Source organism: Oncorhynchus masou, unplaced genomic scaffold, assembly GCF_036934945.1.
Source record: "Oncorhynchus masou masou isolate Uvic2021 unplaced genomic scaffold, UVic_Omas_1.1 unplaced_scaffold_1148, whole genome shotgun sequence".
Lineage (NCBI taxonomy): Eukaryota > Metazoa > Chordata > Actinopteri > Salmoniformes > Salmonidae > Oncorhynchus > Oncorhynchus masou.
The window spans coordinates 93028-111431 of NW_027001228.1; the positions used below are offsets into that span (position 1 = coordinate 93028).

Genomic DNA, 18404 nt, shown 5'->3' on the forward strand with positions numbered 1-18404 from the left:
CAGATACTGTATGTAGAACCATAGTAAAGACCAGTATGGACTATCAATACAGGTACTGTATGTAGAACCATAGTTAAGACCAGTATGGACTATCAATACAGGTACTGTATGTAGAACCATAGTAAAGACCAGTATGGACTATCAATACAAAGTGTCCATTTAGAATGAGGCCCAGTTCAATGAGAGGAAGTCTTAACAGAACTGGGGGATGACAGACAGGAAGTGGGGGGGTGGAGATCTTATATATTTTTGTGCAAAATACTAAAGCATGCTGTTGTAATACATCTACACCCTATTCCCTACGTAGAACACTACTTTAGACCTGGTCAGAAGCACCGTAGTGCACTACGTAGGGAATAGGGAACCATTTGGAACAGAGACAGTAATTCCCCTGAACATCTTCCTCTTCCTCATCTGGTTTCTTGAACAGCCCTTCACTCCTCCCCTCTTCCTCCCCTCCTCCCTTTTCATTCTATTCTATCAGCCACACCACTAGCTCACCTCCACACAATACATTTACAAGTTAAAGACACACCTTGGAAGAAATAACAAAGGAAAACTATTACTAGATGAAGTTGAGTGTTTTTTATTATTTCCCATCACCATAAATCATATTTAATCACTGAACAGTAGCAGACCTAACTTCATCTGTTCCTGACTCTGGATAGTGGATTAAAAAGACCATCAATCTCCAATGATATTAAAGTACTATTCTGAACATTACTGATATACTGAGTGGCAAGTCAAGATATCTGCTGGTTTTATTGTTTGGTCAACAGCACCACCTGCTGGACAGGTTTAATGTTGCTGGACTGAGCAGTATGGGAGGATGAAAGATGACACATTTAGGGCCGGTTTCCTGGACATCTACATTGAACATACTGTTTAGTCCAGGACTAGGATTCATCTGTGTCTGGGAAACCAGACCATATAGTTTAGTAGAAAGGAAGTGATACCAGCTTGTAGTGGGCTGACTAGTCCTGAATTGTCCTTTAGTTCCTGGACCATTTTCCATGCAGCTCCAGGTGACAGAGAACACATCAATTAGGACCGAGCCAACAAGCTGATCAATGATACTGAGGAGAATTACATAGAGACAGAGAACCAACTGAGAAAACATATCAATGGTTCTGAATGACAACCAATATACATCAACACCAGACATCATGATTCATGGAAATGTACAAGATTAAAACATTGGATTGAATTTTAATTAATAACAAATCAGTTTACAGTTTAACCAGCTCAGCAGTACCAGAGAAAAATGGAAAATATCCCATCCCAAACCCAGGATAGAGGGGCTGAGTGAATGTGGTCTGGACTCTGTGGAGGAGGGTCATTGTGTCAGAGACACTGTAGAAGGACAGAGTACCTGCCTTGTGATCCAGGTACACTCCTACTCTGGAGGAATGAGGGTCTGATACTTTAGTCTCAACATTATTGTGTCTGAAACAATAACCACCACTATCGTAATATAAACTCCAGGACTTGTTATTGTATCCAAATCTACCATCATTACCTCTCCCTGTTCTGCTGATGTCTTTATATGAGACTGCTGTAATAACACCACCAGTCCACTCCACCTCCCAGTAACAGCGTCCAGACAGACCCTCTCTACACAGAACCTGCCACCAGTTGGTGAATCTGTCTGGATGGTCAGGATATGGTTGGACTTGGCCTGTACAGGTCACCTTTCTGTTCCCTTCAGACAGAGAGAGGAGTGTGTGTGCTGTGTTTGGGTCCAGTGTGAGCTGACAGGAATCTGGGAGAAGAGCAGAGACCAACGAGGGGAGTCAGAACAATAAGTTAAGTCAGATACTGTATCTCCCCTGTCTTTGATTAGAGCACAGCAGAGATCAAATCAGAGAAATATGAGGAGTCAGATAGAGACCCAGTCTTTGATTAGATCTACTATTGCTATATATTTCTAGAGGGATTGTTAGGAGTGTCAGTAAAAAGAGACTGTTAGTTACTTCACAATAAAGAGACTCACATTGTAACAACTGTTCTCTGGTCTTGGGCTCTGGAGGCAGTACAACATCCACTACATTCACTACAGACACACAAACACATTGACAGAGAGAGGGAATGTTATCATCAGACCATATTCCACATGTATATGACTAGTAGGGAACTTTCAATGGTCTAAAGTTGATGTTCTTATTGTTTTCAACACACCTGTAGTGGAGATCTTGGTCCATTCTCCTTTAAGGAAGTCTTCTAGTTTCTCTCTCAGTTCAGACACAGTCTGACTCACATCTCCAAAGGACTGAAGAGGACGGACAACGATGCTGGGTAAGTCTGAAGATACACTGATACTGGAGAGAGACTGATACCTCTGGAGAGAGAGAGAGAGAGAGACTGATACCTCTGGAGAGAGAGAGAGAGACTGATACCTCTGGAGAGAGAGAGAGAGAGAGAGAGACTGATACCTCTGGAGAGAGAGAGAGACGACAGAGAGAGAGAGAGACTGATACCTCTGGAGAGAGAGAGAGAGAGAGAGAGACTGATACCTCTGGAGAGAGAGAGAGACGACAGAGAGAGAGACTGATACCTCTGGAGAGAGAGAGAGACTGATACCTCTGGAGAGAGAGAGACTGATAACTCTGGAGAGAGAGAGAGAGACAGAGAGACGGACAGAAAGAGAGAGGGGCGGGGATACAGAGAGAGGGACGGACAGAAAGAGAGAGAGGGACGGACAGACAGACAGAGAGGGACAGACAGACAGACAGAGAGAGAGGGAGGGACAGACAGACAGGGACGAACAGAGAGAGAGAGAGGGACAGACAGACAGAGAGGGACGGACAGACAGACGGACGGACAGACAGAGAGAGAGGGATGGACAGACAGAGAGAGAGGGACGGACAGACAGAGAGAGAGGGACGGACAGACAGACAGACAGGGACGGACAGACAGACAGAGAGAGAGGGACGGACAGACAGACAGACAGGGACGAACAGAGAGAGAGGGACGGACAGACAGACAGGGACGAACAGACAGACAGACAGGGACGGACAGACAGAGAGAGAGGGACGGACAGAGACAGAGAGAGGGACGGACAGACAGACAGAGAGAGAGGGACGGACAGACAGGGACGGACAGACAGAGAGGGACGGACAGACAGACAGAGAGAGAGGGACGGACAGACAGAGAGGGACGGACAGACAGACGGACGGACAGACAGAGAGAGAGGGACGGACAGACAGACAGACAGACAGAGAGAGAGGGACGGAAAGACAGACAGACAGAGAGAGAGGGACGGACAGACAGACAGACAGACAGACAGACAGACAGACAGGACAACATAATGATTGAGATGAATAGTTTCCCATGAAGTTAATTTCATATCACATGTAACAAGACAGTTTAGTTACCTGGAGGAAATGGATGTGATCCTCTGTGTGTGAGAGCTGCTCCAGCTCAGTGCTTCTCTTCCTCAGCTCAGCGATCTCCTGCTTCAGTTGCTCCAGGAGTCCTTCAGCTTGACTCACTTGAGCCTTCTCTTGGGCTCTGATCAGCTCCTTCACCTCAGAGCTCCTTCTCTCAATGGAGCGGATCAGCTCAGTAAAGATCTGATCACTGTCCTCTACTGCTGACTGTGCAGAGCGCTGGAGAGAGAGAGAGAGAGAGAGACAGAGAGAGAGAGAGAGAGAGACACAGAGAGAGAGAGGGACAGAGACAGACAGACAGACAGAGAGGGAGACAGAGAGAGAGAGCGAGAGAGAGACAGACAATAGGTTTAGTAGTAGTCTCTCTACACCTCATTGAGTCAGACCTCTGCCACCCTGCTCTCCACTCTCCTCCCTCCTGGGCCTTGTCCTCCATCCTGGACAGACAGGTACAGAACACCTCTTGGTCCTGCTCTACTCTCCTCCCTCCTGGACAGACAGGTACAGAACACCTCTTGGTCCTGCTCTACTCTCCTCCCTCCTGGACAGACAGGTACAGAACACCTCTTGGTATATCATATATATCTCATATCATCATTCAGAACTTTAAGCATATCTTTGGGAGGAGGTCCAGCCTGTTTGACAAAGATAAACAAAGATTTTTTTCCAAATTTGTGCTGACAAAATAATCAAATGTAATGTTTTTTTACCAAAAACTCTACATGGAAAGCAGAAAGCTGTGATCAATTAAATACAACGTTAACTAGATATTATCTATGTCATTTATAGCCTGGCACAGATAGTAAAACTACATTAAATACAACGTTAACTAGATATTATCTGTGTCATTTATAGCCTGGCACAGATAGTAAAACTACATTAAATACAACGTTAACTAGATATTATCTGTGTCATTTATAGCCTGGCACAGATAGTAAAACTACATTAAATACAACGTTAACTAGATGTTATCTGTGTCATTTATAGCCTGGCACAGATAGTAAAACTACTGTAGCGACCCGCACAGACAGCTGTGTGTTATGTGTTCGGCTAGTAGCTGGTTGTGTTGTACTTACCAGTTCCCAGTGTTCGCGGGGTCCGACATGCCAATCAACCTGCTATCTGCCAATCACAGGAATGCCTGGGATGTTCTGATGCCGGGCATCCTGGTGGTTGGCGGAGTGGCGTGGAGGGGGCGGGGCATTGGAAGTTAAGCTTCAGCCTTTGTTCTCTCTCTGACGTCTGGGCTTCACAAGAGAAGGTCCCGATTGGCTTGTGGGGTATCTTTCATTTATTTGGCGTGAGCTCAGGCCAAACAGTAGCCTGTGTAAAGTTGCTAATAAACCGTCAATTCGTAACTCGATCCTCTGTCTGGACAATTGTTCCTTTATGATCGAGTCAGGTCATTACACTACATTAAATACAACGTTAACTAGATATCATCGCCACATAACTTATGTCGAATTTAAAAGACACCGTTACCGTTAGTAACGTCTGTTACACTGTAACTTACAGGCAGCCTCACATAAAAACCTATTGGTTAACAAAGCTTTGATTATGACCAAAGTCTATAGTAGTGAAAACTCTCTCTCTCTATTCTAACTTACCACACATTCACATCACTGCCTCGACATGAATGTGTCCTGTCAGAGCCGTTTTCTGTCCGTTAACTGTTAACAGTCTCGAGCCACAGCTTAACCAATGAGCTACAAGGAGGACTGACAGTCACGAGCGGTGCAGCAGCCTCTGCAGCAGCAGCCTCCCCCGGGTCCTAGTGCCCGCCCGGTAAGACGGTTAAGATGCGATGGAACGGTTGACGGAGAGAAAATAAATCACAGAGAAAATATATTGACTGATATATTGAATTGTTTAGGGAAGCTTTAGCTTTGGCTTTAATACATTCTGAAAATACTTGAAAATAAAAATAATAGTAGCCCTCCTCAGGAACAACAAAACCCTCACAGACCAACTTCTTCTTCTATGATATAATGGAGGTCCTCAAATCTTATTTTGGGGATATGGAGGCGTCTCGTGTGGCCAATAGCCTGGGGAAATGCATAGCGCCAAATTCAAATAATACGCGATAAAACTCAAACTTTCATTAAATCACACATGCAGGGTACTCAATTAAAGCTACACTCGTTATGAATCCAGCCAACATGTCAGATTTTAAAAATGCTTTTCGGCGAAAGCATGAGAAGCTATTATCTGATAGCATGCACCCCCCTGAACCACCTGAACGAGATGTAAACAAATGAATTAGCGTCGCCGGCGCTACACAAAATACTATACTATAGTCCTGGCATGAGTAGCAGGAAGTTGAACAACAAAACCCACATGCTTTTTATCAAAAAGTAGAAATGCTGCACCCTATCCTTTAAGAGGTGTGGTCCACAAACCAACGTTAAAGGTGCATGGCGCCACCTACTGTTCTGGAGTGTGTTCAATCACGGTTTACACCTCTAAATCCTCCAACCAAACTCAGTACTTCTGAGAAAATAAAAGAGTCCTACTAACTTCTAATAGACCCTCCCCCATCCCCCAAATCACTTCCAAGTGTAATGTTTACTGTTCATTTCTGATTGTTTATTTCACTTTTGTTTATTGTCTATTTCACTTGCTTTGGCAATGAAACATATATTTCCATGCCAATAAAGCCCTATGAATTTAATTCAATTGAGAGAGAGACAGTTCCATTTTAATGTATAGGGGACATGAGTCGTCATGGTTACTCATGGTTATGTGATGAGGCAGCCCAGTCGGTTACATGAACCAGTCTATTCTCTGAAAGGGGTCCAGACAGCCTGTTCCCAACAGTGGGGTCAGTGGGATTGAATAGGGGCCCCTCTCTCTCTCTCTGACTGGAGGAGAGAAGTGAAATGGTGTGTCTCCTCTGGTCAACAATACTCACCTTGAAAGACTCCACAGCCTGTTGGAGCTCCTTCAGCTCCTTCTCTCTCTCCTGGAATCTCTGCTGGACCTTCTGCTGACTCATCCCCAGCTGCCTCTGTGGAGAATCACTCTTCAATGAGCTATCAAGCTTTATTAGTCCAGTAGATCAATAGTATAGTAATGTGACATAGGACCCATAGAGAGGAAGGTCTACAATCCTGAGGAAGTCCCTTTACAATATGATATTATGTTGCTATGTGAATGATTATAGTTTTTATGGTAGGCCTACATGTATCAAGGGGTTGAGACTGAACTTTGGACTCATAAAAGGCCATTCAGAATGATAATAGTGATTGACTTTAGAAAATGGTGATACATTTGGAGAATCTGGGTTAACATATCTATATACTCAAGGTTTGTGTTCATATTTGTGGATCCATTTCATATTGTATATAATATAATGATCTCATATTCAAACAGATTTAGTTCCTACTGTATCTTTAATTCTTAGTTTATCAGACAGCCACCAACAAGTTGTTCTGGTCTTACCTGTTTCTCAGTCCTCTCTGCTGCAGCTGACACTGTATCATGGCCTTTATGTTCATCCATTGTACACAGATAACAGATACACTGCTGATCGGTACGACAGTAAACCTCCAGCAGTTTGTCATGATGAGAACAGATCTTCTCCTGTAGTTGTGCGGTGGCTTTGACCAGCTTGTGCTTCTTGAAACCAGGAAATTCATAGTGAGGTTGGAGGTGAGTCTCACAGTAAGAGGCCAGACACACCAGACAGGACATGAGGGCTTTCTGCTTTCTGGTCCCAGTGCAGAAATCACACGCCACATCTCCAGGTCCAGCATAGCACAGAGCAGGAGGGGGAGCAGCCTGGAGTCCTGTCTTCCTCAGTTTCTCCACCAGCTCAGCCAACATGTTATTTTTCCTCAGATTAGGCCTTGGAGTGAAGGTCTCTCTGCACTGAGGACAGCTATAGACCCCTTTCAGAACATCCTGATCCCAGCAGCCCTCAATACAGCTCCTACAGTAACTGTGTCCACAGGGAATAGTGACCGGCTCCTTCAGTAGATCCAGACAGACAGAACAACAGAACTGGTCCTGGTCCAGCAGATCTCCCTGTTGAGCCATTTGGACGGTTGTTCACTCTAACACAGACAGACGAGACAGAGACTCAGATCAGTTTCGTTTCCTCAGAAGAGAGTTTGTGGGAAGGGGAGGGACTTCCTGGTTCTGCCAGAGGGGTGGGGTTAGAAGGAGGGAGGGGTTAGAGGAATGGAGGAAGAAAGAAAGGCAAAGTTGAGAAGGAGACAATATTTTAGTTCCTAGGTTAGGACCCTTAATATGGAATAAATTAAATAGAGTGGTTAGAATATATAAAGGGTAACAGTTTCTATGAAGTACATATCTATAATGCTTTTAATGAATGTTGTAAAGTCTTAAACTGACGTGCTGTGACACTAACTATAAGCGTCCATAATAACTCATACGTGGTTGTAAAAGTGTACAATGTGTTGTAGATAATTAGCTACAATGGGGGGAGGGGGGACTTGAAATGGATACAATGTACTGTAGGTGAAATGAATACTGTATGTACAGACTGATCATTGAGAATGATGTGACACTTTACATTACAGTGTGTTTATTGGTGTGTAATTGGTCCTGGTGGTACAGTGGTGTAACAGGTACTGTGATGCCTCATTCCTCCACTGTACCAGCAGCAGTAACCCAAACCAGTAATAAGGCTACTGTCATGGAAAGAGGTACAGGAAATATAAAGGATCTACACATCTATGATATACTGTATGTAATGATATGTCTACTAGATGGTGTTCTATACTGTATGTAATGATATGTCTTCTAGATGGTGTTCTATACTGTATGTAATGATATGTCTTCTAGATGGTGTTCTATACTGTATGTAATGATATGTCTACTAGATGGTGTTATATACTGTATGTAATGATATGTCTTCTAGATGGTGTTCTATACTGTATGTAATGATATGTCTTCTAGATGGTGTTCTATACTGTATGTAATGATATGTCTTCTAGATGGTGTTCTATACTGTATGTAATGATATGTCTACTAGATGGTGTTCTATACTGTATGTAATGATATGTCTTCTAGATGGTGTTCTATACTGTAGGTAATGATATGTCTACTAGATGGTGTTATATACTGTATGTAATGATATGTCTTCTAGATGGTGTTCTATACTGTATGTAATGATATGTCTTCTAGATGGTGTTCTATACTGTATGTAATGATATGTCTACTAGATGGTGTTATATACTGTATGTAATGATATGTCTTCTAGATGGTGTTCTATACTGTATGTAATGATATGTCTACTAGATGGTGTTCTATACTGTATGTAATGATATGTCTTCTAGATGGTGTTCTATACTGTATGTAATGATATGTCTTCTAGATGGTGTTCTATACTGTATGTAATGATATGTCTACTAGATGGTGTTCTATACTGTATGTAATGATATGTCTACTAGATGGTGTCCTATACTGTATGTAATGATATGTCTACTAGATGGTGTTCTACACTGTATGTAATGATATGTCTTCTAGATGGTGTTCTATACTGTATGTAATGATATGTCTTCTAGATGGTGTTCTATACTGTATGTAATGATATGTCTTCTAGATGGTGTTCTATACTGTAGGTAATGATATGTCTCTGTTTTCTAGATGGTTTTCTATACTGTATGTAATGATATGTCTTCTAGATGGTGTTCTATACTGTAGGTAATGATATGTCTCTGTTTTCTAGATGGTTTTCTATACTGTATGTAATGATATGTCTTCTAGATTATGTTCTATACTGTATGTAATGATATGTCTACTCGATGGTGTTCTATACTGTATGTAATGATATGTCTTCTAGATGGTGTTCTATACTGTATGTAATGATATGTCTTCTAGATGGTGTTCTATACTGTATGTAATGATATGTCTTCTAGATGGTGTTCTATACTGTATGTAATGATATGTCTATCTAGATGGTGTTCTATACTGTATGTAATGATATGTCTTCTAGATGGTGTTCTATACTGTATGTAATGATATGTCTTCGAGATGGTGTTCTATACTGTATGTAATGATATGTCTACTAGATGGTGTTCTATACTGTATGTAATGATATGTCTACTAGATGGTGTTCTATACTGTATGTAATGATATGTCTTCTAGATGGTGTTCTATACTGTATGTAATGATATGTCTTCTAGATGGTGTTCTATACTGTATGTAATGATATGTCTTCTAGATTATGTTCTATACTGTATGTAATGATATGTCTACTAGATGGTGTTCTATACTGTATGTAATGATATGTCTACTATATGGTGTTCTATACTGTATGTAATGATATGTCTTCTAGATGGTGTTCTATACTGTATGTAATGATATGTCTTCTAGATGGTGTTACATACTGTATGTAATGATATGTCTTCTAGTTGTTGTTCTATACTGTATGTAATGATATGTCTTCTATATGGTGTTCTATACTGTATGTAATGATATGTCTTCTAGATGGTGTTCTATACTGTATGTAATGATATGTCTACTAGATGGTGTTCTATACTGTATGTAATGATATATCTTCTAGTTGTTGTTCTATACTGTATGTAATGATATGTCTTCTAGATGGTGTTCTATACTGTATGTAATGATATGTCTCTGTCTTCTAGATGGTGTTCTATACTGTATGTAATGATATGTCTTCTAGATGGTGTTCTATACTGTATGTAATGATATGTCTACTAGATGGTGTTCTATACTGTATGTAATGATATGTCTACTAGATGGTGTTCTATACTGTATGTAATGATATGTCTTCTAGATGGTGTTCTATACTGTATGTAATGATATGTCTCTGTCTTCTAGATGGTGTTCTATACTGTATGTAATGATATGTCTACTACATGGTGTTCTATACTGTATGTAATGATATGTCTACTCGATGGTGTTCTATACTGTATGTAATGATATGTCTCTGTCTTCTAGATGGTGTTCTATACTGTATGTAATGATATGTCTACTAGATGGTGTTCTATACTGTATGTAATGATATGTCTACTAGATGGTGTTCTATACTGTATGTAATGATATGTCTCTGTCTTCTAGATGGTGTTCTATACTGTATGTAATGATATGTCTACTAGATGGTGTTCTATACTGTATGTAATGATATGTCTACTAGATGGTGTTCTATACTGTATGTAATGATATGTCTACTAGATGGTGTTCTATACTGTATGTAATGATATGTCTACTAGATGGTGTTCTATACTGTAGGTAATGATATGTCTACTAGATGGTGTTCTATACTGTATGTAATGATATGTCTACTAGATGGTGTTCTATACTGTATGTAATGATATGTCTTCTAGATGGTGTTCTATACTGTATGTAATGATGTGTCTTCTAGATGGTGTTCTACTCTGTATGTAATGATATGTCTTCTAGATGGTGTTCTATACTGTATGTAATGATATGTCTACTAGATGGTGTTCTATACTGTATGTAATGATATGTCTTCTAGATGGTGTTCTATACTGTATGTAATGATATGTCTCTGTCTTCTAGATAGTGTTCAACCGTTCCCTGCCTGCACCCGACGCCCGACTAGCATCACCACCCTGGATGGTTCCGACCTAGAATATGTGGACATCTATAAGTGCCTAGGTGTCTGGCTAGACTGAAAACTTTCCTTCCAGACTCATATCAAACATCTCCAATCCAAAATCAAATCTAGAATCGGCTTTCTATTTCGCAACAAAGCCTCCTTCACTCACGCCGCCAAACTGACTATCCTACCAATCCTCGACTTCGGCGATGTCATCTACAAAATGGCTTCCAATACTCTACTCAGCAAACTGATACAGTTTATCATAGTGCCATCCGTTTTGTTACTAAAGCACCCTATACCACCCACAACTGCGACCTGTATGCTCTTGTTGGTTGGCCCTTGCTTCATTCTCGGCAACACCCATCCGTAGCACGCGCTCCAGCAGGTGTATCTCACTGATCATCCCTAAAGCCAACACCTCATTTGGCTGCCTTTCCTTCCAGTTCTCTGCTGCCTGTGACTGGAACTTTTATCTCACTCACCAACTTTAAACATCTGCTATCTGAGCAGCTAACCGATCGCTGCAGCTGTACATAGTACATCGGTAAATAGCCCACCCAATTTACCTACCTCATCCCCATACTGTTTTTGTTTATTTACTTTTCTGCTCTTTTGCACACAAGTATCTCTACCTGTACATGACCATCTGATCATTTATCACTCCAGTGTTAATCTGCTAAATTGTAATTATTCGCCTACCTCCTCATGCCTTTTGCACACAATGTATATAGACTCTCTTTTTTTCTACTGTGTTATTGACTTGTTAATTGTTTACTCCATGTGTAACTCTGTGTTGTCTGTTCACACTGCTATGATTTATCTTGGCCAGGTTGCAGTTGTAAATGAGAACTTGTTCTCAACTAGCCTACCTGGTTAAATAAAGGTGAAATAAAAATAAAAAGACAATAACATTGAGCACATCTGGGACCTGTTGGACCGGAGGGTTTGCAGATGCCTTGGTGGAAGAGTGGGGTAACATCTCACAGCAAGAACTGGAAAATCTGGTGCAGTCCATGAGGAGTAGATGCACTGCAGTACTTAATGCAGCTGGTGGCCACACCAGATACTGACCGTTACTTTTGATTTTGACCCCCCCCCTTTGTTCAGGGACACATCATTCAATTTCTGTTACTCACATGTCTTTGGAACTTGTTCAGTTTATGTCTCAGTTGTTGAATCTTGTTCTGTTCATACAAATATTTACACATGATTTGTGTTTCTATGTTTTGGCCGGGTATGGTTCCCAATCAGGGACAGCTGTCTATCGTTGTCTCTGATTGGGCATCATACTTAGGCAGCCCTTTTCCCTCCTTCTGTGTGGGATCTTGTTCTTTGTTTGTGTTCAGGTAGTTGAAGAAAGCTATTCGGTCGTTGGTTTCTTTATTGTTTTGTTTTTTTCTGAAGTTTCACTTCGATAATAAATGATGTGGAACTCAAAGAACGCTGCGCCTCGGTCTCATCCTTCTGACGACACCCGTTACAAGTTCTAGCTGGGCAGACATTTTACGAACTGACATGTTGGAAGGTGACATCCTACGACAGCACCACGTTGAAAGTCACTGTGCTCTTCAGTAAGGCCGTTGTACTGCCAGGGTTTGGAGATTGCATGACTAGGTGCTCGGTGTTATACACGACAGGAATGGGTGTAGCTGAAATAGTCAAATCTACTCAATTGAAGTGGTGTCCACATACTGCTATATATATATAGTGTATCTGTAAGGGGTGTCCACATACTGCTGTATATATAGTGTATCTGTAAGGGGTGTCCACATACTGCTGTATATATAGTGTATCTGTAAGGGGTGTCCACATACTGCTGTATATATAGTGTATCTGTAAGGGGTGTCCACATACTGCTGTATATATAGTGTATCTGTAAGGGGTGTCCACATACTGCTGTATATATAGTGTATCTGTAAGGTCCCTCCGTGGAATTCAAACACAGATTCAACCACAAAGACCAGGGAGGTTTTCCAACGCCTCAACGGCTCAGTCTTAGATCGCTGCTCCTGAGTGGCGCAGGGGCCTAAGGCACTGCATCTCAGTACAATAGGTGTCACTACAGTCCCTGGTTTGAATCCAGGCTGTATCACAGGGGTCTAAGGCACTGCATCTCAGTGCAAGAGGTGTCACTACAGTCCCTGGTTTGAATCCAGGCTGTATCACAGTGGTCAAAGGCACTGCATCTCAGTACAAGAGGTGTCACTACAGTCCCTGGTTTGAATCCAGGCTGTATCACAACCGGCCGTGATTGGGAGTCCCATAGGGTGGAGCACAATTGTCCCAGCGTTGTCCGGGGTAGGCCGTCATTGTAAATACGAATTTGTTCTTAACTGACTTGTCTAGTTTAAAAAAGGTTAAAACACTTAGAGTTTAATGGCTGTGATTGGAGAATGCAAATTAATTACTTAAAATCATACAATGTGATTTTCTTGATTTTTGTTTTAGATTCCGTCCCTCACAGTTGAAGTGTACCTATGATAAAAATTACAGACCTCTACATGCTTTGTAAGTAGGAAAACCTGCAAAATCTGCAGTGTATCAAATAATTGTTCTCCCCACTGTAGGTGCCCCTATTGAAATCAAATCAGACATCAACAGCATCATCCTGGAAACCCTAGACCCACTCCAATTCACATACCGCCCCAACAGATCCACAGATGACGCAATCCCAATGGCACTCTACACTGCCCTTTCCCACCTGGACAACAGGATCAGTTACATGAGAATGCTAAGCTAAGCTAAGGAGCCTGGGACTAAACACCTCCCTCTGCAACTGGATCATGGACTTCCTGATGGGCAGCAATGGTGGACAAAATGATATGTAGATTAGACATGCTATGTTGAGTTAACCTTAGAGAATTGTCTCTTGTTATGTGCTCGTATCACTTCGCTGATTCAGGCTTGTCTTTGTGTGACTTAGTCACAAGGCCGTACAGCTCAGAGCAGTTTGGGTTACGACCGCAGGGTGTGACACATCCCGTTTCAGTTCTATCTGAAGGAAGTCATCTCTATAGAAACGGGCAGGAAGTAACAGAGAAGAGTGTGCAATCTGAACAGACAAGCTTTTCTATACTCGGTTTCTATACACTAACTGTCATATAGAGGAGAGGAAGTAGTTTCTAGAAAAGGATTCGGATCGGTTAACTACTCCATTGTTGTAAATCTTATAATTAATTGTTTGAAAGAATCTGAAGCCTAAGGGGTGCGTGCTCAGTCCCCTCCTGTACTCCCTGTTCACCCACAACTGCGTGGCACGACTCCAACACCATCATTAAGTTTGCTGTTTGCAGTGTTTTGTACACTGCTGCTACAAACTGTTTATTATCTATGCAAAGTCACCCCCCCTACCTACATGTACAAACCAAACTAACAAACCTAAACCCCTGCACATTGACTCCTACCACATCTGTTATTTTATCATGTTAAACTAACCTAACAAACCTAAACCCCTGCACATTGACTCCTACCATATCTGTTATTTTATCATGTTAAACTAACCTAACGAACCTAAACCCCTGCACATTGACTCCTACCATATCTGTTATTTTATCATGTTAAACTAACCTAACGAACCTAAACCCCTGCACATTGACTCCTACCATATTTTATCATGTTACCTTGTTCTTATTTTTTTACATTACTTAATTTAGTAAATATTTTCTTAACTCTATTTTCTTAAAACTGAATTGTTGGTTAAGGGCTTGTAAGTAGATTGTAAGTAGATATTTCATTAGTTTTGAGGAGGCATTGAATGGTTGCTACATATATTTAATATATATATATTCTTTCCATGTTTTTTTAATTTTAGGCTTTTTAATTTCATATTTTGATATTTTTTATTTTATAAAAAAAAAAATGTATTAACACTTTTTTGGTTAGTACATGGTTCCATATGTGTTATTTTTGATGTCTTCACTGTTATTCTACAATGTAGAAAATAGTCCTTATAAAGTAAACTCCTGGAATGACTAGGGTGTGTACAATCTGTTGAATGGTACTGTATGAACACTAGTATTCAGACATTACTCAGTCAGCAATGTCTGGTTGATCCATTTGATATGTCATGAGCACGTACTGTAGTTAGGATACGGTCCTAGTATTGACTGGATCAGGGGTATCTATGATTGGACCAGTCAGAAATATCAGAGTTATTGGTATGATATACTGGAGTGTATGTGTTTGTCCCAGGAGAATCTGCGGCCCCAGTTCGAAGCCAAGTACTCCCGAGTAGAGAGAGTAAACCCCATCTCTGGCAAGCCGGAGCCCTTCCAGCCCTTCACTGACAAACTCAGCAGACTCATGGTCTCTGTGTCTGGCATCTTCTTCATGGTAATGTTAGAGTTGCGTAAATTCGAATCTGGTATCAGGATAAATATAACAATGAGTCACCGATTTTATACTATGTATTTTTTATTAGCTAAGTCATAAATGGCAAATGCAACGTTCGTATATACGGGCTCACTGTAATACCACGCAGGGCAGAACAGAGAACTGACAGGATGTACGTAAACATTGTTCTGATACACATTATGATAGACGGAGTTCAAGCCCGTCTGTTGGCCTATCACAGTAGAGACTGGGCGTGGTTTAAACTTGCCCAGCCTATCGCAGGCGCTCAGGCGGGTCCGCGCCTCTTGGCGCTTCTTCCTCCCTCCGTCGATGTATAGATCCTGACTGTTCAACCAACATCAGATAATATTTAATCATATATATGCTAATGGCTATTATGTAAAATACAGAATCCAACAAAGGTCAGGCAAGAGAGAACAATAAGGGTGAACAGAAATACAGAAACCCCACGATGGACCAAACCAAAATATACAACACTTTTACAATCAAGTGTATTTACCTTATAGATATGAAAAAGTGTTTGTACACCAAAAAATAAGAGACATCTACCACTATCAGATTAGAGACGTATCAGATAAGAGCCATATCAGATTAGAGCCATATCAGATTAGAGCCATAAGGGAGACTAGACATCTACCACTATCAGATTAGAGCCAACAGGGAGACTAGACATCTACCACCCCACTACAACTATCAGATTAGAGCCATAAGGGAGACTAGACATCTACCACCCCACTACCACTATCAGATTAGAGCCAACAGGGAGACTAGACATCTTCCACCCCACTACAACTATCAGATTAGAGCCATGAGGGAGACTAGACATCTACCACCCCACTACCACTATCAGATTAGAGCCATAAGGGAGACTAGACATCTACCACCCCACTACCACTATCAGATTAGAGCCATAAGGGAGACTAGACATCTACCACCCCACTACAACTATCAGATTAGAGCCAGAAGGGAGACTCGACATCTACCACCCCACAACCACTATCAGATTAGAGCCAGAAGGGAGACTCGACATCTACCACCCTACTATCAGATTAGAGCTGTGAGTGAGAATAGACATCTACCACTATCAGATTAGAGCCGTAAGGGAGACTAGACATCTACCACCCCACTACAACTATCAGATTAGAGCCATAATGGAGACTAGACATCTACCACAATCAGATTAGAGCCATAAGGGAGACTAGGAATCTACCACCCCCCTATCAGATTAGAGCCGTAATTTTGACAAGACATCTACCACTATCAGATTAGAGCCATAAAGGAGACTAGACATCTACCACCCCACTACCACTATCAGTTTAGAGCCATAAGGGAGACTAGACATCTACCACCCCACTACCACTATCAGATTAGAGCCATAAAGGAGACTAGACATCTACCACCCCACAACCACTATCAGATTAGAGCCAGAAGGGAGACACGACATCTACCACCCCACTACCACTATCAGATTAGAGACATAAAGGAGACTAGACATCTACCACCCACTACCACTATCAGATTAGAGCCATAAGGGAGACTAGACATCTACCACCCCACTACCACTATCAGATTAGAGACATAAAGGAGACTAGACATCTACCACCCCACTACAACTATCAGATTAGAGACATAAAGGAGACTAGACATCTACCAACCCACTACCACGATTAGATTAGAGCTATAAAGGAGATTAGACATCTACCACCCCACTACCACTATCACTATACTGAGGCCTGTAATTTTCATCATACGTACACTTCAAACTTTTGTTATTGACCAAATACTTATTTTACACCATAATTTGCAAATAACTTCATTAAATGTGATTAAATGTGATTTTCTGGATTTTTTTCTCATTTTGTCTGTCATAGTTGAATTGTACATATGATGAAAATTACAGGCCTCTCTCATCGTTTTAAGTGGGAGAACTTGCACAATTGGTGGCTGACGAAATACTTTTTTGCCCCACTGTATATAGTCTTCCTTATGGCTATTTTTAAAGTTTGATTGTATTTTTGAAAGTGTTAGATAATTCTCAATCTGCGTTGTGTCTTTTCTAAGAACAGTCCTTATCCGCGGTACTGTATATTAACTATATACCACACCTCCTCAGTCCTTATCTGTGGTACTGTATATTAACTATATACCACACCTCCTCAGTCCTTATCTGTGGTACTGTATATTAACTATATACCACACCTCCTCAGTCCTTATCTGTGGTACTGTATATTAACTATATACCACACCTCCTCAGTCCTTATCTGTGGTACTGTATATTAACTATATACCACACCTCCTCAGTCCTTATCTGTGGTAATGTATATTAACTATATACCACACCTCCTCAGTCCTTATCTGTTGTACATTATATTAACTATATACCACACCTCCTCAGTCCTTATCTGTGGTACTGTATATTAACTATATACCACACCTCCTCAGTCCTTATCTGTGGTACTGTATATTAACTATATACCACACCTCCTCAGTCCTTATCTGTGGTACTGTATATTAACTATATACCACACCTCCTCAGGCCTTATCTGTGGTACTGTATATTAACTATATACCACACCTCCTCAGTCCTTATCTGTGGTACTGTATATTAACTATATACCACACCTCCTCAGTCCTTATCTGTGGTACTGTATATTAAATATATACCACACCTCCTCAGTCCTTATCTGTGGTACTGTATATTAACTATATACCACACCTCCTCAGTCCTTATCTGTTGTACATTATATTAACTATATACCACACCTCCTCAGTCCTTATCTGTGGTACTGTATATTAACTATATACCACACCTCCTCAGTCCTTATTGATTAATTACAACACATAGGTGTATTATAAGGCATTATAAAGGTCATTAAAATAATGATACATACGTACTTCATAGAAACTGTTACCCTTCATATATTCTAACAACTCACATTTTAAGATTCATTATGTCATTTGTTCCATGTTAAGGGCTCTAACCTTGGAACAAAACTATTTGTCTCCCTCTTGCTGTTGCATGCAGTTCCTCTCTCTCTTCCTTCATTCCTCTAACCCCTCCCTCCTTTCTAACCCCACCCCTCTGGCAGAACCAGGAAGTCCCTCCC

General features: G+C 41.1%; 1 protein-coding gene across 1 annotated transcript; it reads right to left on the reverse strand.

Annotated features, from left to right (window-relative positions):
- Positions 1-978: 978 nt before the first annotated feature.
- Positions 979-7495, reverse strand: LOC135529372 (tripartite motif-containing protein 16-like). The gene is made up of 7 exons (XM_064958143.1): positions 6831-7495; positions 6301-6396; positions 3375-3608; positions 2179-2338; positions 1994-2053; positions 1520-1762; positions 979-1076 (listed from the first exon to the last, which is right to left on the reverse strand). Exons 1-7 carry the CDS (start codon positions 7425-7427, stop codon positions 1045-1047), a joined length of 1422 nt encoding a protein of 473 aa, XP_064814215.1. The 5' UTR covers positions 7428-7495; the 3' UTR covers positions 979-1044.
- Between the last annotated feature and the right edge of the window lie 10909 nt (positions 7496-18404).

Excerpts from the sequence above, each read along its gene's own strand:
- LOC135529372 (XM_064958143.1), bottom strand. The coding sequence starts at position 7,427 with ATGGCTCAACAGGGAGATCTGCTGGACCAGGACCAGTTCTGTTGTTCT. Across the intron at positions 6,397-6,830 it reads CAGAGAGGACTGAGAAACAG|AGGCAGCTGGGGATGAGTCA; the intron begins GTAAGACCAGAA and ends GATTCTCCACAG. Across the intron at positions 1,763-1,993 it reads CAGAGAACAGTTGTTACAAT|ATTCCTGTCAGCTCACACTG; the intron begins GTGAGTCTCTTT and ends CTCTTCTCCCAG.